The sequence below is a fragment of the Oncorhynchus keta genome, chromosome 23 (genome assembly GCF_023373465.1).
Source record: "Oncorhynchus keta strain PuntledgeMale-10-30-2019 chromosome 23, Oket_V2, whole genome shotgun sequence".
Lineage (NCBI taxonomy): Eukaryota > Metazoa > Chordata > Actinopteri > Salmoniformes > Salmonidae > Oncorhynchus > Oncorhynchus keta.
This window is the reverse complement of record NC_068443.1, coordinates 20,129,541-20,153,592: the sequence shown is the minus strand read 5'-3', so window position 1 is coordinate 20,153,592 and position 24,052 is coordinate 20,129,541. Positions and strand designations below refer to the sequence as shown.

The 24,052-nt window shown below is 43.5% G+C and overlaps 1 protein-coding gene across 2 annotated transcripts in view; it reads left to right on the top strand.

Moving 5' to 3' along the window:
• The window catches only part of LOC118401968 (arf-GAP with GTPase, ANK repeat and PH domain-containing protein 3-like), a 394,943-nt gene that overhangs the window by 293,820 nt on the left and 77,071 nt on the right, over positions 1–24,052 (top strand). For both annotated transcript variants that reach the window (XM_035799697.2, XM_035799696.2), the window contains exons 7-10: positions 58–185; positions 5,754–5,909; positions 11,414–11,500; positions 21,295–21,399. In XM_035799697.2, coding sequence (XP_035655590.1) covers positions 58–185; positions 5,754–5,909; positions 11,414–11,500; positions 21,295–21,399 — 476 coding nt within the window. The remainder of the gene's footprint in view (positions 1–57; positions 186–5,753; positions 5,910–11,413; positions 11,501–21,294; positions 21,400–24,052) is intronic.

Genomic DNA, 24,052 nt, shown 5'->3' with positions numbered 1-24,052 from the left:
TTGTTGTTGATTCCTAACTCTCTGTTGTTTGTCTGTGTCTCATTCTCTCCCACCCAGTTGCCCAGAAGGTGGTGGCTCTGAGGAAAAAGCAGCAGCTGTCTATTGGTCCGTGCAAGTCCCTGCCCAACTCTCCCAGCCACTCATCAGTCCCCAACGCATCCATCCCCTCTGTGCATATTAACCAGGTGAGGGCACACATCCTGAATATTTCTAACTAAACCCAGGAGTATTCCCGGTCACGTGACCTGACTCAGGGACCTAGTTTTAGTTGTAGGTTATTACTAGGTCCCTGAGTTGTTCCTGGTCAGGTTATGTGGTCAGAAAAAAACAATGAGCTTCTTCTGTTAAAATTGGTACTAGCAGAAAGATATAGGGCTGGGCACTACTGAAGATATGCTGTGCACTACTGAAGATATATATAGGCTGGGCACTACTGAAGATTTAAATGGGCTGGACACTACTGAAGATTTAGATGGGCTGGACACTACTGAAGATTTAGATGGGCTGGACACTACTGAAGATTTAAATGGGCTGGACACGACTGAAGATTTAGACGGGCTGGACACTACTGAAGAGATTTAAACATGGACACACTGAAGATTTAGACACTACAGAAGATGTGGGGCTGGACACTACTGAAGATGTGGATAGGCTGGACACTACTGATAGGCTGGACACTACTGAAGACAGATAGGCTGGACACTACTGAAGATGTGGATAGGCTCTGAAGGACAGGCTGGACACACACAGAAGACTGTGGTTGAAGATAGGCTGGACACTCAAGATAGGCTGGACACTACAGCAGATGTGGATAGGCTGGACACTACAGAAGATGTGGATAGGCTGGACACTACTGAAGATGTGGATAGGCTGGACACTACTGAAGATGAGGATAGGCTGGACACTACTGAAGATGTGGATAGGCTGGACACTACTGAAGATAGACAGGCTGGACACTACTGAAGATAGACAGGCTGGACACTACTGAAGATGTGGATAGGCTGGACACTACTGAAGATGTGGATAGGCTGGACACTACTGAAGATGTGGATAGGCTGGACACTACAGAAGATGAGGATAGGCTGGACACTACTGAAGATGTGGATAGGCTGGACACTACTGAAGATATAGATAGGCTGGACACTACAGAATATGTGGATAGGCTGGACACTACTGAAGATCTAGATTGGCTGGATACTACTGAAGATATAGATTGGCTGGACACTACTGAAGATGTGGATAGGCTGGACACTACAGAATATGAGGATAGGCTGGACACTACAGAAGATGAGGATAGGCTGGACACTACAGAAGATGAGGATAGGCTGGACACTACTGAAGATGTGGATAGGCTGGACACTACTGAAGATGAGGATAGGCTAGACACTACTGAAGATGTGGATAGGCTGGACACTACTGAAGATGTGGATAGGCTGGACACTACTGAAGATGTGGATAGGCTGGACACTACTGAAGATGTGGATAGGCTGGACACTACTGAAGATGTGGATAGGCTGGACACTACTGAAGATGTGGATAGGCTGGACACTACTGAAGATGTGGATAGGCTGGACACTACTGAAGATGTGGATAGGCTAGACACTACTGAAGATGTGGATAGGCTAGACACTACTGAAGATGTGGATAGGCTGGACACTACTGAAGATGTGGATAGGCTGGACACTACTGAAGATGTGGATAGGCTGGACACTACTGAAGATGTGGATAGGCTAGACACTACTGAAGATGTGGATAGGTTGGACACTACTGAAGATGTGGATAGGCTGGACACTACTGAAGATGTGGATAGGCTAGACACTACTGAAGATGTGGATAGGCTGGACACTACTGAAGATAGACAGGCTGGACATTACTGAAGATGTGGATAGGCTGGACACTACTGAAGATGTGGATAGGCTGGACACTACTGAAGATGTGGATAGGCTAGACACTACTGAAGATGTGGATAGGCTGGACACTACTGAAGATGTGGATAGGCTCGACACTACTGAAGATGTGGATAGGCTGGACACTACTGAAGATAGACAGGCTGGACACTACTGAAGATGTGGATAGGCTGGACACTACTGAAGATGTGGATAGGCTGGACACTACTGAAGATGTGGATAGGCTGGACACTACTGAAGATGTGGATAGGCTGGACACTACTGAAGATGTGGATAGGCTAGACACTACTGAAGATGTGGATAGGCTGGACACTACTGAAGATGTGGATAGGCTGGACACTACTGAAGATGTGGATAGGCTGGACACTACTGAAGATAGACAGGCTGGACACTACAGAAGATGTGGATAGGCTGGACACTACTGAAGATAGACAGGCTGGACACTACAGAAGATGTGGATAGGCTGGACACTACTGAAGATGTGGATAGGCTGGACACGACTGAAGATGTGGATAGGCTGGACACTACATAAGATGTGGATAGGCTGGACATTACTGAAGATGTGGATAGGCTGGACACTACTGAAGATGTGGATAGGCTGGACACTACTGAAGATAGACAGGCTGGACACTACTGAAGATGTGGATAGGCTGGACACTACTGAAGATGTGGATAGGCTAGACACTACTGAAGATGTGGATAGGCTAGACACTACTGAAGATGTGGATAGGCTGGACACTACTGAAGATGTGGATAGGCTGGACACTACTGAAGATGTGGACAGGCTGGACACTACTGAAGATGTGGATAGGCTGGACACTACTGAAGATGTGGATAGGCTGGACACTACAGAAGATGTGGATAGGCTGGACATTACTGAAGATGTGGATAGGCTGGACACTACTGAAGATGTGGATAGGCTAGACACTACTGAAGATGTGGATAGGCTGGACACTACTGAAGATGTGGATAGGCTGGACACTACTGAAGATGTGGATAGGCTGGACACTACTGAAGATGTGGATAGGCTAGACACTACTGAAGATGTGGATAGGCTGGACACTACTGAAGATGTGGATAGGCTGGACACTACTGAAGATGTGGATAGGCTAGACACTACTGAAGATGTGGATAGGCTAGACACTACTGAAGATAGACAGGCTGGACACTACTGAAGATATAGATAGGCTGGACACTACTGAAGATGTGGATAGGCTAGACACTACTGAAGATGTGGATAGGCTGGACACTACAGAAGATGTGGATAGGCTGGACACTACAGAAGATGTGGATAGGCTGGACACTACATAAGATGTGGATAGGCTGGACACTACATAAGATGTGGATAGGCTGGACACTACAGAAGATGTGGATAGGCTAGACACTACTGAAGATGTGGATAGGCTAGACACTACTGAAGATGTGGATAGGCTGGACACTACTGAAGATGTGGATAGGCTAGACACTACTGAAGATGTGGATAGGCTAGACACTACTGAAGATAGACAGGCTGGACACTACTGAAGATATAGATTGGCTGGACACTACTGAAAATGTGGATGGACACTACTGAAGATGTGGATAGGCTGGACACTACAGAAGATGTGGATAGGCTGGACACTACAGAAGATGTGGATAGGCTGGACACTACAGAAGATGTGGATAGGCTGGACACTACTGAAGATGTGGATAGGCTGGACATTACTGAAGATGTGGATAGGCTGGACACTACTGAAGATGTGGATAGGCTAGACACTACTGAAGATGTGGATAGGCTAGACACTACTGAAGATGTGGATAGGCTGGACACTACTGAAGATGTGGATAGGCTGGACATTACAGAAGATGTGGATAGGCTAGACACTACTGAAGATGTGGATAGGCTGGACACTACTGAAGATGTGGATAGGCTGGACACTACTGAAGATGTGGATAGGCTGGACACTACTGAAGATGTGGATAGGCTGGACACTACTGAAGATGTGGATAGGCTGGACACTACTGAAGATGTGGATAGGCTGGACACTACTGAAGATGTGGATAGGCTAGACACTACTGAAGATGTGGATAGGCTAGACACTACTGAAGATAGACAGGCTGGACACTACTGAAGATATAGATTGGCTGGACACTACTGAAGATGTGGATAGGCTAGACACTACTGAAGATGTGGATAGGCTGGACACTACAGAAGATGTGGATAGGCTGGACACTACAGAAGATGTGGATAGGCTGGACACTACAGAAGATGTGGATAGGCTGGACACTACAGAAGATAGGCTGGACATAGAAGCTGGACAGGCTAGACACTACTGAAGATGTGGATAGGCTGGACATTACTGAAGATGTGGATAGGCTGGACACTACTGAAGATGTGGATAGGCTAGACACTACTGAAGATGTGGATAGGCTAGACACTACTGAAGATAGACAGGCTGGACACTACTGAAGATATAGATTGGCTGGACACTACTGAAGATGTGGATAGGCTAGACACTACTGAAGATGTGGATAGGCTGGACACTACAGAAGATGTGGATAGGCTGGCTAGGCTGGACACTACTGAAGATGTGGATAGGCTGGACACTACTGAAGATGTGGATAGGCTGGACATTACTGAAGATGTGGATAGACACTACAGAAGATGTGGATAGGCTAGACACTACTGAAGATGTGGATAGAGCTGAAGATGTGGATAGGCACTACTGAAGATGTGGATAGGCTGGACACTACTGAAGATGTGGATAGGCTGGACATTACTGAAGAGAGGCACTACTGAAGATGTGGATAGGCTGGACATTACTGAAGATGTGGATAGGCTGGACATTACTGAAGATGTGGATAGGCTGGACATTACTGAAAGATATGGACACTATGAAGATGGATAGGCTGGACATTACTGAAGATGTGGATAGGCTAGACACTACTGAAGATGTGGATAGGCTACATTACTGAAGATGTGGACACATTACTGAAGATGTGGATAGGCTGGACACTACTGAAGATGTGGATAGGCTAGACACTACTGAAGATGTGGATAGGCTAGACACTACTGAAGATGTGGATAGGCTGGACACTACTGAAGATGTGGATAGGCTAGACACTACTGAAGATGTGGATAGGCTGGACACTACTGAAGAAGATGGACACTACTGAAGATATAGATTGGCTGGACACTACTGAAGATGTGGATAGGCTGGACACTACTGAAGATGTGGATAGGCTGGACACTACAGAAGATGTGGATAGGCTGGACACTACTGAAGATGTGGATAGGCTGGACATTACAGAAGATGTGGATAGGCTGGACACTACTGAAGATGTGGATAGGCTGGACATTACTGAAGATGTGGATAGGCTGGACATTACTGAAGATGTGGATAGGCTGGACACTACTGAAGATGTGGATAGGCTGGACATTACTGAAGATGTGGATAGGCTGGACACTACTGAAGATGTGGATAGGCTGGACATTACTGAAGATGTGGATAGGCTGGACATTACTGAAGATGTGGATAGGCTGGACATTACTGAAGATGTGGATAGGCTGGACATTACTGAAGATGTGGATAGGCTGGACATTACTGAAGATGTGGATAGGCTGGACATTACTGAAGATGTGGATAGGCTGGACATTACTGAAGATGTGGATAGGCTGGACACTACAGAAGATGTGGATAGGCTGGACACTACAGAAGACATAGGGCATACAGGAGCCTACGTAAACTATAGTATCTATGTGTTTTCGCTTTCCCAGACCCTGCCTGTAACTGACCAGTCTGTTCTCTCTGTCTTTTTCTCCCTCTTTCTCTTTCCATCTTGGTCTCTCTTCCCTCCCTCCTCCAGTCGGCAAACGGTGGGGGTGTGTTCAGCGACTATTCCTCCTCTGTGCCCTCCACTCCCAGCATTAGCCAGAGGGAGATGCGTATCGAGACCATTGCTGCCTCCAACACGCCCACACCCATCCGCAAGCAGTCCAAGCGCCGCTCCAACATCTTCACTGTAAGTATGCGGCAGCTGATGCAGAGCAACACCCACTCACATTACTAGAGGGCACAGTACTGCACACACATACTGTCCACTAGATGGAGACAAAGACAAAGCTACCCTTTCTGGCTGTTTCAGATACAGGCACAAAAAGCCTTCCTGGCTTTACTCTTTATACAAGCAACTAAAATGGGTAACGGGGACAAAATATAATAACAATATGGTTGTTGGTTACAACTTGGGTTGTATTTTGAACCCATACTATGAAAAAAGCTTAATTAATTCTATTAATTTTAATTTTATTTTAAAGCAAATATCAAAGCTATAAGCACTGTGGAGAAATATCTCAGCTTTTTTAAACCTTTTTTACGTTGGTGACATTTTTCTTTACTTTCCAATTGGAAGTAAATGAGCGCATTAATTACTCATCTTTCACTTATACCCTCCTCCTGGCCTCACTGTCTCAATCTTTGGCCTCCCTCCCTCCCTCCCCCTCTTATTTTTACTAGATCCTTTCTTTGCAGTGACTCCCTATTGGGGGAGAGAAGGGGTGAGGCAAGGCTACACCTCACTAAAGCCAGGAATGCCAGTTCCCTTACCCGGACACAATAAACTGAACTAAAAGTCAGGAACATAACCCTTTCAATCAGTACAGAGTCAGATAATGCATGCTCTCCCTCTCTCCCCCTTCCACTCCTACCTTACTGTAGGTATCCCTACCCTAGTTATTCCATCTCTGACTTTTGCCATTTGACCACTACCAGTGTACTTACCACAGCTTGCCCTGCTCCCATTGCATATACTTATGATAGCCCTAGTTAAACTTTTATCCTTACTCTAGCTTTAACCCAACCCAAATGTACCGTATTCAATCTTGTGGCACAGCTCTAACCTTCCTTACCTTTGCGACCCTTGCACTAACCACTGTACTTTTCAGTCTCCTTTTCTTTTACCTCTACCTCTCCCTTCTCCCCTAACCTTAGCCCTCTCCTGCTTCAATCTACGCTCATCCCTTCCCCAGCTCCCCTTTCTTTTACCTCTACTTCTCCCTTCTCCCCATAACCTTAGCCCTCTCCTGCTTCAATCTACGCTCATCTCTTCCCCAGCCCCCCTTTCTCTTATCTCTACCTTCTCCCCTAACCCCAGCCCTGTCCCTTTCTCTAACCAAGCTCAACCCTGACCCCAGCCTTCCCACATTCTCCCTCACTCTAACCTCTCCCATCTCCCCCTACCCCAGCTACTGTGGTAGCCACTGCTGGGTTCCAGGCTCTGGGCAGCAGAGCAGGCTGTGTGTCAGTTAGTAGCGCCCCTTGTCTTCTCCCTCCCCCTGCTAGGTAGTGACTAACCCTGTCCACCAGAGAAATGAGCCTCTGCCCGTCTGCGTCATGGAGATGCCCAAGCACGCCACCTATCCCGTGTGGGTGCCCGAATGGCAGGCCGAGCGGGAGTTTCAGCTCATGACCTTCTGAGGAGCAGCAAGTGGGAGGGCGGGAGAGCCAGGGAGGGGCGGAAGAGAGGTCGAGGGGGAGGGGGGGGGTCGACGACTCACCGTATCCAAAATGACACTTCAAGAGCAAGGAAGACATTGCCATTTTTCCAATACAAGAGAAAAACCTAAATAGTTTTGTTTACCAAGCATTCACTTTAAGACTACACCTTTTCACCTTGCTTTTTCATCAATCTCAGTTCAGAGGACCGCTTGAGGACACAGAATTATTTACACGCCGTACACAATACAGTAGTCCTGAACATCTCTTTCTGGCCACACATAGTTACAAAGACAGTATTATAAAACCTGCAATGCCACCTCTTCTAATCATAGTAGTGGGTAACTGTGATCCCTAACCGTTTTTTATTCAGTTGGGGAGTTGTGGTCAAGATAGAGACAAAGCCTTAACATCATGGGTTATTTTAATAGGTTTTAAGACACAATAGTGTCTATTTCTCTCTCAACCCTTTTGATTTCACATTCCTTTTCTTTTTGTGGGCATTTTGACCAGAAATACCTTTCAAAAGCACCCAAACCAATTAGAAACAACACTGTGGCTAACTTTGCAGTCATATTCATGAAACCACTTGTACTCACCGTTTTGCTAGTTAGAATATTCAGACACCTTTTCCCAAAATATTTCAGTTTGGTTTATTTCACTTTGGAGATTTATGTAATATGATCATAGCTCTATGATACATTATAAAGCACAATTTATTACTCTTCTCCATCGCTAGTCAAAGGTCACTGAGCGAAAAGGTAGAATACCACAGTGACAACTTAAACTACTCTGTATCCCAGTGCACAATCTGATGATGCCAGGCTGTCTGTCCACATTTGGTAGCTTTTGGGATAAATTCAAAAGTACTTCAGATATCCCCATACTGATTATACAAGTAAAATCAAATTGGATTGGTCTCATGCAAATGGTTAGTATATGTCATAAGCATTTCGCTACACTTGCAATAACATCTGCTAACCATGTGTATGTGACCAATACAATTTAATTTGCTGAAATAGGCTACCTTGAAAACATTTGGACTTTTAGCTTTATGGTGCATTGCAAACTGACAAGTGACTCTGCCTCTATTGGAGCTTTTCATAATAGTTTTAGGGTGATTTTATTTCTCAAAGGTCCTAAAAGCTTTACTCAGAAAGATGTTGGTTTATCCACCATGTATTTTCACCACCAGTCAGTTCAGTCAAACCAGCCAGAGTCATCACCCTCAACCCACTTCTGCCATGACTAGTAATGGCCACTAGGTGTCAGCTGAGTACACAGAAATCCTTTCCTAGTGCTTCCATGGTTTATTAACCACATCAATAGGTTTGAGGCATTTTTGTTCTTTCTTTATTTTCATAAACATTGTCATGACGAATTGAAGAGTACCTTTTTGCATGCTCCCCTACCCCCGATTTTGTCACATCTTGTCAGCCATTTTGTTGACATGTTTTTAGTTCCTTTCATTACTTTTGTACGTTTTACTGGATATACACCCTTAAGGAAAAAAATAAATACACGCTCTGGAATGTTTTTTCTTTTCGATATTTGCAGATTTCTGCTACTGTTCCCAACCTTTCTTCATCAAAAAGGGCTTTCTAACTCCTTCCGCATTAGAAGAGCTCTGTGGTATCAAAAATCAAACCGCATTGCACCCCTAAATGAGTTGTCCCTCTGGCCTGTCATTCCCAATAGGGAGGAGTAATGCGTAGGGACTAGAGCGTTAAAATAGTTTTTGCTGCTTAACCCTAGTGTCCCCTTTGCATCCTGGGTAATGCATGATGCACTATGGAAACCATACAACTTTGTGACAAGACAACAAGTAACGTTGGACGTTTGGGAGTCAGTTCATGCTCAAAGTGAAAAACAGTCATATTCACACACTCTGGAGTGTGACAGAATGTAGGGACTCTTTTCTGCTGGAAATGCCCCCTTATACCCCACCTCCGTACAAACAGTCTGTGTACAGTTAAGTCACGCTTGGAATTATGATTCAACCACTCAAAGGACACTTCCTCTTACATGACATCACTTCCCTCTTACATAACATCACTTCTCTCTTACATGACATCAAACTGCTTTTTGCCATAAAATGAGGACTCGAGGGAAGGTTGCAAAATTCCGTCAACCTTCAATAAATTCCCTGGTTTTCCCAGAATCCCAGTTGGATGATTCCCGAATCATGAGATAATAAGCAGGAAATCCAGAAATCTCCAACCAGGATTTCTGGAAAACCATGGAATTTATTGAAAGTTCCCAGAATTCTGCAACCCTAACTAGAGGTGTGAAGTACTTTCAGTTGTTGACTTCCCTCTTTCTTTCTTTTTTTTCTTTCTTTTTTCATTTCTCTTTCTTTTCAAGGAAGGTCTTGAATGGACTTGAATATGTGGTCATCTTAAATAAGGGTATGTTAGGGGTGATGTTGGATCGTTTTATGAAGGCCTTCATAAAAATAAGAGTAGGGCGTCAGGGAGAAGTGGTATCATACAGAATAATGAATAACGAATGGGAAATGGATTGCACCGACTTGTATGAATGTAGTTTCTATTTATTTAATTTGACTATGATTTTGGAATGATTCATTTCTCCATTCTTTATTATTGATATTTATTTACTTGTTTTCTTCTTTATTCATTTATTTCAATTTGGGTTTGGTATGAAGATTATGAACTTATTCCATAATCGCTTTTATATCATTTAGGTATTGAAAAATATAAGACTGCTGTATATCTTGTATTGTATTTACAATGGTACTCTATAGAAAGTATATGATATACATATGAAATATATAAAAAATAAAAAAAGATGCCTTTATTGTCCATCCTATATTTTGTGGGAACTGCAATGTTTGGCTCATTATGTTGATCTTATTTGAAAGTGAAACCTGTGACTTAATTTGTATGGTGTCTGTATAGAAACAAAAATTATCCGAATAAAACAATAAAATGTTGAAAATGATAAACCAGAGTTGGTTTACTTGAACTCAGACTCTACCTCTCTCCATTGGTGATTGATTGGGCATCCCTTCATCCTGTTCTGAGTGAGATCATAATAGTCTTGTCTGTTGGTTATGAGTGACATTTCCTGTTCTTCACCTGTTAGTCTGTGCTTTGGGGATCTTCTGTGTCCATGTACTCTGTTTGTCATAACATGGGATAATACTGTATGTTCACTGCTTGACTATTTTCCCTGCACAGTCTGTCATTTGACATGTCATGTATTTGCAGCAGGTGTTGGTGAAATGTGCTGCTGCACCTGTTCACTGATGGGTTCCACTGTTGTTTATAATGAACATGTTTAACAGCACCTGTACTTCTAACCCTAACACTGTGGATGATTTGAAATGCATTTTCCCACCTGGTGTTTCAACAGGAATTTCACAGGTTTAAGGTTGGGAGGAAAAGCAATATGAAATTCATATTTGAGAACTTTCTTTGTCCATCTTGTAAAATAACCTTCTCTCCCCCTAACCTGCCTTTTCTACTTTTTATTGCATTGCAACTTGACTTGTCAATGGATCTATGCAAAAAGCCCCTGCTGGCCTTAGAATCTTGATTTGGGACTGATCTGGAATGGCCCACTGTGGGCCTGAGAGAGGGGTGTTCCTCTCAGATCTGGAAGGGTCCACTGTGGGCCTAACAGAGGGATGGATCTTCCATGGGTTTACAGGACTGAGTCATGACTCAACGTCGTCTTTTGGTCTACTACCTATTTATTAAGTGTTGAGATGTTTCTTATGTTCTGGTCTGTTATTTTGTTATTACTGCACGTTGATGTTCCCGCTGTATGTTACGCTGGTCTGCTTGTTTGTTTAGCTTTTTGTTGTTGTTGTTAAGAATTTTGTTTTGCGATGTTGAGTCCGCCCCCCAAACTCCTCTCCAGACACACACGATCCACACACCCCAACCTCCAAGCATTCTTACCTCTGACCCCCATGCTCACCTTGATACACGCACCTCACTCAACTCCCACCCCATCGCCATGGTTTGTTGCTGTGACTGACTGACTGACTCTCTTGTTTCCTTGCAGTCACGGAAAGCCAACAGTGAACAGGCAAAGAACACTGACAGTAAAACAGATAGCATAGGCAGTGGAAGGGCCATACCCATCAAACAGGTGAGTGCCTCTCTCTACTACTACACTAGTCATAGGTTGTGTCTGAAATCACACCATATTCCCTATATAGTTCACAACTTTTGCCAAGGGCCCTGGTCAAGAGTAGTGCACTATATAGGGAATAGGGTGTCGCTTTTGGCACAACAATAGTTTGCACGTAAGTATAGCACATTCACTGTGTAAGTAGCACATTTCTGCCCGTCAGTGCATATATACACATTAATATTTGACAAGTTTTGACCATAGATATGATCTGGGGAGTGTGTTTGCATAAGTGTTCAGGAAATGTTTAGTGTGGGTGGGTAGAGTAAGAAAAATATATAACCACTAGATGGTGCCGTGATACAACATTAGGAATAAGAGAACCCAGTAGTGCTAAGGGTTCACAGAATTACATGAAAAAGAACATCAGAATTTTCCTGCACAGATATCAAGACATACACATCATAATCTTTAGATTATGTCCTTACTGGATGTATAGATGTCAGGTTGGATGGGTTCAAAGATTTAGACTATTAGGCACTATTGGCCAAAGCAGTTGTCAAATGTTATGCAATCATATTCTGGTATGTTTAGGTGTCACATATTGACAGGGTATTATTTTCAGCGTTAGAGATTTCTCTGGCAATGTAGCTTGTAATGCCTCTCCGAATGTTGTGGTATGGTATATATCGAATATAACATTGCATTAAAACATTTGAAGCGGTCATGTGTAAGAACCATGAGCCTGGGCATGTAACCAAGCTTCAAATATAGTTTGAATTCTACAGTCTTTAATATTAATTTCCCTTTCTTTTTAGAAGTTCAAAATATGCTAAAACCCCCTATGAAGTGCAGGAGAATAACACTTCACATTGAGTATGGGTCATTTGTTTTAAGGGTATAACTTTGAACCAGGATGAGGAGTCATTGACACATTCATTATTCTCTGCTGATTGTATGAGGGCTTTTAGAAAGGGTCAGCATCCTTATCCTAGAATTATCCTTCTGAACCAGGAATTATGGGAATGGTCAGTGTACACTTAATTTTAAACATGATAGGCCAAGTATTCCCTGCTGTTCAAGAAGCTGTCCTCATTTCTGGACATTTAGAAAGAATACACGTATAAAATCAATGAAACACATGGGAAATATTGGCAAATGGAGAAAAAAACTTTGAATTTCCATTTGTTCCCAATGAGAGCTGTAACAAGAAAAGTGCATTTCCTAAAGAAAGTGTGGTGTGCTTCCTAGCTTTTTTAGGGTGTGCTTGCTAATATTTAGGGTTTTGACATTTTAATTGACTGATTGGATAGCATCAACTAGCTTAAACATGTGAGCATTGGTTTGGCGTCTCTGGCTTAAACTGATTGGATAGCATCAACTAGCTTAAACATGTGAGCATTGGTTTGGTGTCTTTAGCTTAAACTGATTGGATAGCATCAACTAGCTTAAACATGTGAGCATTGGTTTGGTGTCTCTAGCTTAAACGGTTCAAGAGTTACCGTTTCTGGATGATTTTATGCAACTGTATGCAAATGTATATAGATAAAGTTAATACAAGTTTAAGAATTTGAAGTTAGGATAGCCTGAACATGAGAAAGTCGGTTTGGTGTCTCTAGCTTAAACTGATTGGATAGCATCAGCTAGCTTGAACATGTGAGCATTGGTTTGGTGTCTCTAGCTTGAACGGTTCAAGAGTTACCATTTCTGGGTTATTTTATGCTAATTTATATAGTTATAGTTGATAAAGATTTGAATGAATTTGAAGTTAGGATAGCCTGAATGTTTTATAGTTGGGCTTGTAGCTTAATTGGCTGATGAGCAGGACCGTTTATTCGTATGTTAATTTATGCTAATTTAAAATGTTTATGGTGCAAAAATATGTATGGTATTGAAATTATTTTGACAAGCAATCTAAGTAGGGTCAGTCTGAATATGCCAATGTTGGTTTGGTTTCGATAGCTTAAAATGTGTTAGAGCAGTGGCAAATTCAAATACTTCCCATTCAAGCCTATGGAGCTATTATCAACACTTACATTTACATTTAAGTCATTTAGCAGACGCTCTTATCCAGAGCGACTTACAAATTTAACATTTTATAGTTCAAAAAGTATTAATGGTTTTAAAAAGTATTTGACAAGTGCACGATTCCAGACCGGTCTGCACATTTTAAAGTTTGAATTGCGTTTCTGGCCCAAATGCTTGAAGACTAGGTACGTTACGGTCTAAACTGTCACCATGTAACGCATGAAGCACACAGAGAATCTCACTGCCGGTAGGTACTTATCACGCTGGGAGGCCGTTCCTTCTCTTGCTAGAACACAAGTGGTACCTGCTGCTTGCCGACCCGGTAGTGAAGAACCTGCCGTTTCTACTTGTAGAATCACAACGCTTGTTAGTGGCCAACAACTTGATTTTGAGCCAATCAGAGAGCATGAACCCCCACATTGGGGATCCAACAGGAGTGACAGCAAAACGTTTTTAAAAAGACAGCATTTTATCCATACATCCACGGATAAATGTCACGAGCCAGTCACACTTCATATCCAGTGTACTGTACGCTATGGGATGGTATCTAGTTAAGTGCACATACGCAATGCACACAACACTAAATACTTCCTCCAAACTAGCTAACCACTGTAACTAGTATTGTATTAAAATTACATCACAATGGATTAGTTTACATGAAAAAGCTGCCTGTGTTAGCAGCCGAGTTTGTGCAGTGTCCTTAGCTAGCTAGCGAATATGCTAACATTAGCTAGCTCGCTAAACATTTGGCTGTGGGCTGGCACTGGCACTATTGGATTATGGAGAGTGAATTAAATTGTTTCTTCATCATCTGTGGCCATCTGGCTAGTATCAACAAGGGATTTCTACAAAATAGCAACATTAGCACAGCTAGTTAGCTAACATTTGGAATCTACAGTGCCTTCAGAAGGTATTCATACCCTTTGACTTATTTCATATTTTGTTGTGTTACAGCCTGAATTCAAAATGGATTAAATATATGTTTTTACACAATACCCCATAATAACAAAGTGACATATAAAATAAAAGCTTTTTTTAAAATTGAAATACAGAATTAACTAATTTACATAGTCACACCCCTAAGTCAATACTTTGTAGAAGCACATGTGGTGATTACAGTCTTTTTGGGTAAGTCTCTTAGCTATGTCAAGTTGATTGTTGATCATTGCTAGACAGCCATTTTCAAGTCTTGCCATAGATTATCAAGATGATTTAAGTCAAAACTGTAACTAGATCACTCAGGAATGTTCAATGTTGTCTTGGTAAGCAACTCCAGTCTATATTTAAGCAATAAGGCACAAGGGCGTATGGTATATTGGCCATACGCCACAAACCGATGAGCTAGCTTTATTACTTTTCTTTTATCCTAAAAACCTCCCTGGTCCTTGTCGATGAAAAGCATACCCATAACATAATGCAGCCACCACCATACTTGCACTCTTTGCTTTTCCTCTGCAAGGACTAGGTTTTTTTTTAGGATAAAATAAACATAATAAAGCTATAAGCATAAGGATTTGTTGTATTTGATTTGCCACAAACCCAAGACTTTGTATTCAGGACAAAAAGTTATTTTCTTTGCCACATTCTTTGCAGTATTACTTAAGTGCCTTGTTGCAAACAGGATGCATGTTTTGGAATAGGGCGGCAGGGTAGCCTAGTGGTTAGAGTGTTGGACTAGTAACTGCAAGTTCAAACCCCCGAGCTGACAAGGTACAAATCTGTCCTTCTGCCCATGAACAGGCAGTTAACCCACTGTTCCTAGGCCGTCATTGAAAATAAGAATTTGTTCTTTACTGACTTGCCTGGTTAAATAAAGGTCAAATAAAATATATATATATTTTTTAATTCTGTACAGACTTCCTTCTTTTCACTTTTTCATTTAGGTTAGTAATTGTGGAGTAACTACAATGATTTTGATCCATCCTCAGTTTTATCCTATCACAACAATTCAACTCTAACTGTTTTACAAAATTCAAAAGGCACTCACACATCTGAGCAATCTTATTTGCAGGTGCATGGCAACAATTGAACAAGATGAAGGAAAAAGGAAACCACCATTGATACTATCAAGAGCAGTGTGCTGTTTCCTTTTTCCTTCAACTCTAACTGTTTTAAAATCACCATTGTCCTCTTGGTGAAATCCCTGAGAGGTTTCCTTATTCTTCGGCAACTGAGTTAGAAAGGATGCCTGTATCTTTGTTGTGGCTGGGTGTATTGATACACCATCCAAAGCCTTATTAATAACCTCACCATGCTCAAAGGGATATTCAGCTTCTCATTATTTTTTTTGTACACATCTACCAATCGGTGCCTTTCTTTGTGAGGCATTGAAAAACCTCCCTGGTCTTTGTGGTTGAATCTATGCTTGAAATTCATTACTGATTGAGGGACTTCACAGATCTGTAACACAGCAACACACGTGGACATACATTGCCAAACAACACTGCTGCCACCTTCTGGTTTGGAGTATTTAACAAGGCTGAGTGGATGACGGCTTCAAGTTCTTTGCTGTGTGAACACAAAAGAGGTGGACTGCCAACACTGTTCAGAGGTGCTAAGTGCTGTCGGCATGCAAACGTTTGACAATCTTACCGGTATGTCTGAGCTATAAATCTATGGCTGTTTTATTGCCATTTAAATGCATTGGAAGCTCATTTGAAATATTGCTGTAGTACATAAAGTATAAATGCTATGAAAAATGTTTTCCCAGGAAATCTAAATTGGGGCAGTCTGCATGTTTAAAAGTTGGTTTGGTGTTAATCTCTTAAACTGTAGATCGGGCCAAAGAAATCAAATAATAATATCCGTATGTAAGAAATCTAAAGCAAAGCACACCTAATGATCTGCAAAATTCTCCTCCATATCAGTGACCAGGTTTAAGTCAGGTTTAATGGGATTAGACCTCCGCCAAGTGAGAGGGAGGTCAGTTGACAGAGATCTTAAAGAACCCCCACCCCCTAAACATACATAGTTACTGTAAGCTCTCCCATTGATTCCTCCCTATCTGATTTTGGCCTGAAGTATGGCCACTTCCCTGGGTGGGTATCATAGCATCTTCAGACAATAAGATAAGACCAGCTCCCATCCCATCTACCCAGGCAGGGCAGGGGGGTGTATTAAGAGTAGCTGATGGCCTGACCTGGCCAGTGAAATGCACAATCAGGAAGATCAAAGTGCCAATGTGAGCTTAATTACCCCCTATTGGGCAAATTACACACTGCCTGCCACCCCTCCCCTACCCCTCCTCTTCCCCTCCCTCTGTCCACCCCACCCCCCATATGTAAAAATGGTAAATAAGGGCAACAATGCACTCACTGCCGAGGAGCTGTCGACATTAGGCTTTTCTTCTTGCCCTCTCTCTTCTCTCTATTCCCCCTTTCCCAAACCCCACTTCTCTTTCTTCTGTTCTCCTCCGGCTGGCTGTCACAAAGGCCCGGGCTATCACTCAGCCACCATGGCAGGATGCAGATTTTTTTTCCAGGAGCGTGACAATGGAAAGGGAAGATACTATCTCCTCTGTGTAGATATGACAATTGTCTGGACACGGAGAGCGCGTCTGGCGATCGGCCTGTCTCCTTATGTCGCACAGCCTGAACATGGTGATCATGGTTGAGTGTGTGTGAGTGGTAGAGAGAGGGAGGGAGGGAAGGAAGGAGAAACAGAAGGTGAAACGCAATAAAAATGAACGTCTGTTCACGGCATGCCCCCATTCACTCCCATTCATTCCTATTACTGCCATGATAAAATACAACTATTTGCTGTAAGTGATCAATTCATTCTTCTAATATTTTAAAATGATTACTAAATTATTCTCATTGTGTTAAATGGCACCTCAATTTCATAATATATTATAGAGGATTCAATTGTTTTTATTTGGCTTTTCTTTTCTGACAGGTCAATTAGTTCAAATGAAGTGGTTGTGTAAAAAGTTCCTATATTGGACTAATACAGACTAATATTAATCCTCTCAGTATTATTATCGATCTTTTCAAACCAGTGATGAATTTGTGTTGGTCCACTGATTACACGTATAGATTTCTGGCTGGTTCAATAAGGACAGGAGATGTGTAACATTATTTGTGTGTAAAACATGCATTACACCATTGCCAGAGGCCTTGTGACAGCACCATTTACTTCAGAAGATCATAAAGCCATTAAAATGTGTTTTCAGTTATTTTATAGACCAAATCATAGAAAAAAATAGTTTGTGCACACTTAGATCAATGCCAGTCTTAGTAATTTAATAGGCCAAGCTTTCAGTCACAAAGACAAAATCATGAAGAGTATGGGTGTGAAAGAGCAGGTTTCGCACAAGCTAATATAAAGATGTTTTAAAAATCCATCTTTGAAATGTCACTAATAACACTTCAAGACAACTTCAAGACAAGACCATCAAAAAAACCTCTTGATAATGATTATTAAAGGCCTGCTGGGGCCCTCTAATAGGGTGGTTATGGATGTGTTTAGCAAAGCAAAATCAAATTAAAGTTTATTGGTCGCTTACACAGATTTGCAGATGTTATTGCATGTGCAGCGAAATGCGTGTGTTTTTAGCTCAGGGTACTGGGTGGAGGCCGGCTAGTGGTGACTGTTTAACAGTCTGATGGCCTGGAGATAGAAGCTGTTTATTAGTCTCTCAGTTCCAGCTTTGATGCACCTCTACTGTTTCCACCTTCTAGATGGTAGCCGGGTGAACAGGTCGTGGCTCGGGTAGCTGAGGTCTTTGATGATCTTCTTGGCCTTCCTGTGACACTGTGTGCTGTAGATGTCCTGGAGGGAAGACAGTGTGCCCCCGGTGATGCGTTGGGCTGACCACACCACCCTCTGGAGAGCCCTGCGGTTGTGGGCGGTGCAGTTGCCATAGAAAGCGGTGATACAGTCTGACAGAATTCTCTTGATGGTGCATCTGTAGAAATTGGTGAGGGTCTTAGAGGCCAAGCTGAATTAGTTCAGCCTCCTGAGGTTGAAGAGGCGCTGTTGCGCCTTCTTCACCATGCTGTCTGTGTGGAGGGACCATTTCAGGTCCTCAGTAATGTGCACGCCAAGGAACTTGAAGCTTTTGACCCTCTCCATTGCGGCCCTGTCGATGGTAATGGGGGTGTGCTCTCTCTGCTGTCTCCTGTAGTCCACAATCAGCTCCTTCATTTTGTTGAGGGAGAGGTTATTTTCCTGGCACAACTCCGCCAGGGCCCTCACCTCCTCCCAGTAGGCTGTCTCGTTGTTGTTGCTAATCATGCCTACCACTGTTGTGTCGAAAGCAAACTTGATGATTGAGTTGGAGACTTGCATGGCCACACAGTCATGGGTGAACGGGTAGTACAAGGGGGCTGAGCACCACCCTTATGGGGCCCCCGTGTTGAATATCAGTGTGGAGGAGGTTTTGTTGCCTTCCTTCACCACCTGGGGTCGACCCCTCAGGAAGTCCAGGACCCAGTTACACAGGGAGGGGTTCAGACCCAGGGTCCTGAGCTTAGTGATGAGCTTGGAGGGCAATATGGTGTCGAAGACTGAGCTGTAGTCGATGAACAGCTGTTGGGGTGGTATGCGTATTGTAGTGGGTCTATGGTGTCAGGTAAGTTGGAGGTGATATGATCCTCAACTTGCCTCTCAAATCAATTCATGATGACAGAAGTGTGTGCTACGGGGCTATAGTCATTTAGTTCAGTTACCTTTCGCTTTCTTGGGTATAGCAACAATGGTTGACATATTGAAGCAAGTGGGGACAACAGACTGGGATATGGAGAGATTGAATATGTTCGTTCACACTCCAGCCAGCTGGTCTGCACATGCTCTGAGAACTAATTTTGGGTTGCCTTCTGGGCAGGTAGCCTTGTGATGGTTAAAACTTTTAAATGACTTACTCACATCGGCCACGGAGAGAACAGCAGCACACAGTCCTTGTGAGCGGCCGGGGCCCGTGTCGGCGGCTTGATGTTGTTTTCCCCGAAGCTGGTGAAGGTGTTTAGCTTGTCCAGGAGCGAGACGTCGGTGTCCACGAGATGCCTGGCTTTCCCTTTATAATCTGTGATTGTCTTGAGTCCCTGGCGGCGGGGTAGCCTAGTGGTTAGAGTGTTGGACTAGTAACCGAAAGGTTGCAAGTTCAAATCCCCGAGCTGACAAGGTACAAATCTGTCGTTCTGCCCCTGAACAGGCAGTTAAACCCACTGTTCCTAGGCTGACATTGAAAATAAGAATTTGTTCTTAACTGACTTGCCTAGTTAAATAAAGGTAAAACAAAAATAAATAAAACATACAGTATGTCTCATGTCTAAGCCATTGCTCTTTGATTGCCTTAGGGAGGCAATGGCTGGTCTGTTTGTAGACCTCCATGTTCCCAGTCACCTATGGTTAAATGTGATGGTTCGCTCTTTCAGTTTTGCTGTTTTTGGTTTGGATAAGTCAGACCAATGTTACACAGTCCTTACGACGGGTGCTTCCTGCTTAAGTTTCTGCCTATAGTTGGGGAGGAGCAGAATGGAAGTGTGATCTGATTTGTCGAAGGGAGGGTGGGTGAGGGCCTTGTAACCATCCCGGAAGGGAGAGTAGCAATGATCCAGAGTGCTTGATGCACGTGTAGCACAGGAGATGTGTTGATAGAATTTCAGTAGCGTTATCCTCAGATTTCCTTTATTTAAGTCCCCAGCTACTATAAATGCTGGGTATAGAGCTACTCTCTCTGGGCATACAGAGGCTGTTCTGGGGCCCCAGCATGAGGAAGCTGGGGCCAGGTCCAGATCAAGGCAGGAGGACCGGGGCCAGGATTAGGATGATAGTCGGCCCCCAGGCTGGTCCCTGGGTCACCAAGGGTCAGGCCCTTCCTGATGTGTTAATCAGGATTATACAGCCCTGAAGGATGACCCAGCCTAGGACAACATCGGAGGGTGAGGGTACCCTATTTAACACACACACACACACACACACACACACACACACACACACACACACACACACACACACACACACACACACACACACACACACACACACACACACACACACACACACACACACACACACAGAGGCAAAACACACACACACACACACACACAGAACCCTGGTTGTAAAAGCACAACACTCCGCTGCTAATCCCCTAATTAAGCATGCCTCTCCCTTGGTCCTCCCTGGTCCTTACCCCCAGAGGACCGTCACCGCCCCCCAGCCACAAAGACCCCCTCACAGCCCCAGGAACTGCCATTGTTTACTCTGGATTGACTAAGCAGATAAAGTCAAACATCTGAGGAATTAAGGCTCCAGAAAATAATGGTGGAATAGAGGGGAGGGGCTGAGTCAAGGCTTTGAAGAGGGGGAGATCACACACCTAATCCCTGGATGAAGAGGTTCTCCAGAGTTCAACTGGTCAGGACATGGGGATGAATGAATACATGGGCAAATTGGATTGTCTCTGCTCACTTTGAATGTGAGACAGTCGGTTACAGTAGGACAGCACCAATTCTGAAGGTTCAAGGAGTCACCGTTAAATATCATCTATAGACGTTGAACATTGATTACACCGTTGACCGTTGTTGTATTGCATTGACCATGGGGTTACAGTGACCAATGACAATCAAAAGTTGGAAGGTTGAAAAAGTTTGTACTTCACACACTCACATACAGGCAACCTGCTGCTGTAAAATGACTGTTGTATCCACTCTGGCTTGATCTAAGGATAGAGCAAGTGTTCTTATTGTCATCCCAAGTTAGTTACATTATATGTTCTAGTCCATTGTGTTTAGCTGGAGGAAGACATCTTCTGACCCTCTCTTCTTCTCTTCTCTCTCCTCCAGGGCATCCTTCTGAAGAGAAGTGGGAAGTCCCTGAATAAGGAGTGGAAGAAGAAATACGTCACACTGTGTGACAACGGCCTTCTCACCTACCACCCCAGTTTACATGTGAGTAACCCTACATTTAGTATAGCTCCGTTTGTAGTGGACTGTTTAAGGGATATGTGTAGAATATACTTTACATTCTTTAGCGAAACATGCAAGCTTGTCCCTCACAAAAAGTGGAAATTAATGATTTAACTGTTATGTACACATATTGATAGATTTATGAAGAAGGTTTCTGAGAGATAAAAATGTTAGCAAAGACCATTCAGCCTCTGATTATTAGTACCCCATCTTAGTGTGATTCTGATTATAAACGGGGGGGGAGAGGCGGAGGTGGTGGTCATCTCTATCCCCCCACCCCTGTGGTGGCCGGGTAATGGAGACATACATGGCGCTAGCTGTTGCTGCTGTGTGCCCGCCACGCCCGGCCACCATGCTGGCTTGTATTTATAATGGCGGTCGCCGCTGTGCGTGGCGCCTGGCGGAGGCTGAGCGGCCAGCAACATCCGTCTCTGTCAGAGTCCCGCTGGGCCACTAATACCTCTTAAACACTCCGCTGCAGCCAGCCGGCAGACAGCTCTGTCAGACCCCCCCCACCACAGCATGACATTGCTGCCCCACGCCCTTCCTCTCACGGTCTCACCTCTATTCTATGGTGGTAATGTCTGTCTAAATACAACGAATGACTTGGTTTTCAAAGGAAGATTTGGTGAAAGTTAGAGATGAGCATTTGTACATGTGTCCAGTCCAAATTTTTGCCCCTAGAGTCAGAGAATTGTTTTGTCCAATTTGAGATAATATATTCTATGAAAGCCAAATACAGTGCATTTGGAAAGTATTCAGACCCTTTGACTTTTTCCACATTAAGTTACGTTATTATTACGTCTTATTCTAAAATGTGTAAAAACATTCCCTTATCAATGTACACACAATGCCCCATAATTTAAAAGCAAAAACAGTTTTTAAAAATTGTATTAATAAACTAAATCTCCCATTACATAAGTATTCAGACCCTTTACTCAGTACTTTGTTGAAGCACCTTTGGCAGCGATTACAGCCTCGATTCGTCTTGGGTATGACGCTACAAGCTTGGCACACCTGTATTTGGGGAGTTTCTCCCATTCTTCTCTGCAGATCCTCTCAAGCTCTATCAGATTGGATAGGGAGCGTCAATTCACAGCTATTTTCATGTTTCTCCAGAGATGTTCGATCGGGTTCAAGTCCGGGCTCTGGCTGGCCCACTCAATGACATTCAGAGACTTGTCCTGAAGCCACCCCTGCGTTGTCTTGGCTCTGTGTTTAGGGTCCTTGTCCTGTTGGAAGGTGAAACGTTGCCCCAGTCTGAGGTTCTGAATGCTCTGGAGCAGGTTTTCATCAAGGATCTCTCAGTACTTTGCTCCTTTCATCTTTCCCTCGATCCTGATTAGTCTCCCAGTCCCTGCCTCTGAAAAACATCCCCACAGCATGATGCTGCCACCACCATGCTTCACCTTAGGGATGGTGTCAGGTTTCCTCCAGAAGTGACGCTTGGCATTCAGGCCAAAGATTTCAATCTTGTTTCTCATGGTCTGAGAGTCTTTTAGGTGCCTTTTGGCAAACTCCAAGCGGGCTGTCATGTGACTTTTTCAGAGGAGTGGCTTCCCTCTGGCCACTCTACCTTAAAGGCCTGATTGGTGGAGTGCTGCAGAGAAGGTTGTCCTTCTGGAAGGTTCTCCCATCTCCACAGAGGACCTCTGGAGTTCACTATTCCAAAGGCACAATGTGCGAGCGCAAAATCCAGACGAAAAGTCAAAAGAGTTCCATTACAGTTTGTAGAAACATGTCAAACGATTTTTACAATCAATCCTTAGGGTCGTTTTATAATTCGTCTTCAATAATATTCTAACCGGACAATAGCGTATTCACTACAGAGGAAAAAGAAGGAACGGTGCGCCCGCGTGGCCGCGCAGTAAACAACTGATTGGCCTCAGGCTAGTCCACTTGTTGAAACAGCTCTTATTCGACACCCTTCCACAATAGAAGCCTCAAACAACTTTCTAAAGACTGTTGACATCTACTGGAAGCCTTGGGAAGTGCAATCTGGCCCCATAGACACAGCATATTGGATAGGCAATCACTTAAGTGATTTTCCACAGATTTCCATCTTCCTGGTTGGATTTGTCTCAGGTTTCTGCCTGCCATATGAGTTCTGTTACAGTCACAGACATCATTCAAACAGTTTTAGAAACTTCAGAGTGTTTTCTATCCAATACTATTAATAATATGCAGATATTAGCATCTGGGACAGAGTAGCAGGCAGTATAGTCTGGGCACCTTATTCATCCAAGCTACTCAATACTTCCCCCCTGTCACCAAGAAGTTAACAGACAGGTTTAAGCCTGCTTGACAGAGACGCTAAGCTGCTAGCCATCAAGCTAACGAAGTTGGTACCAGATTAGTTTTTCAATGGAGCACTCTTTGTCTGAAGAAATAAATGAACGGTTCCAGCACGGTAGGAGCTGTATCTATTATGCACTGTTTCGGGACAAACCAGACCACTCGGAGTACCGATGCAGCAATTTTTTACTTGCCGAGGATTATAGTCTTGAGGTGGCTTCATTGATCACGCAGGTCACCAAGCTACGTAAGAAACTGGGGAAAACGTAGAGTGGAATGTTTACATTTTCTACACCGGTGGCTGGATGGCGTTTGCGCATGTTGGATGCATCTCCGCCTT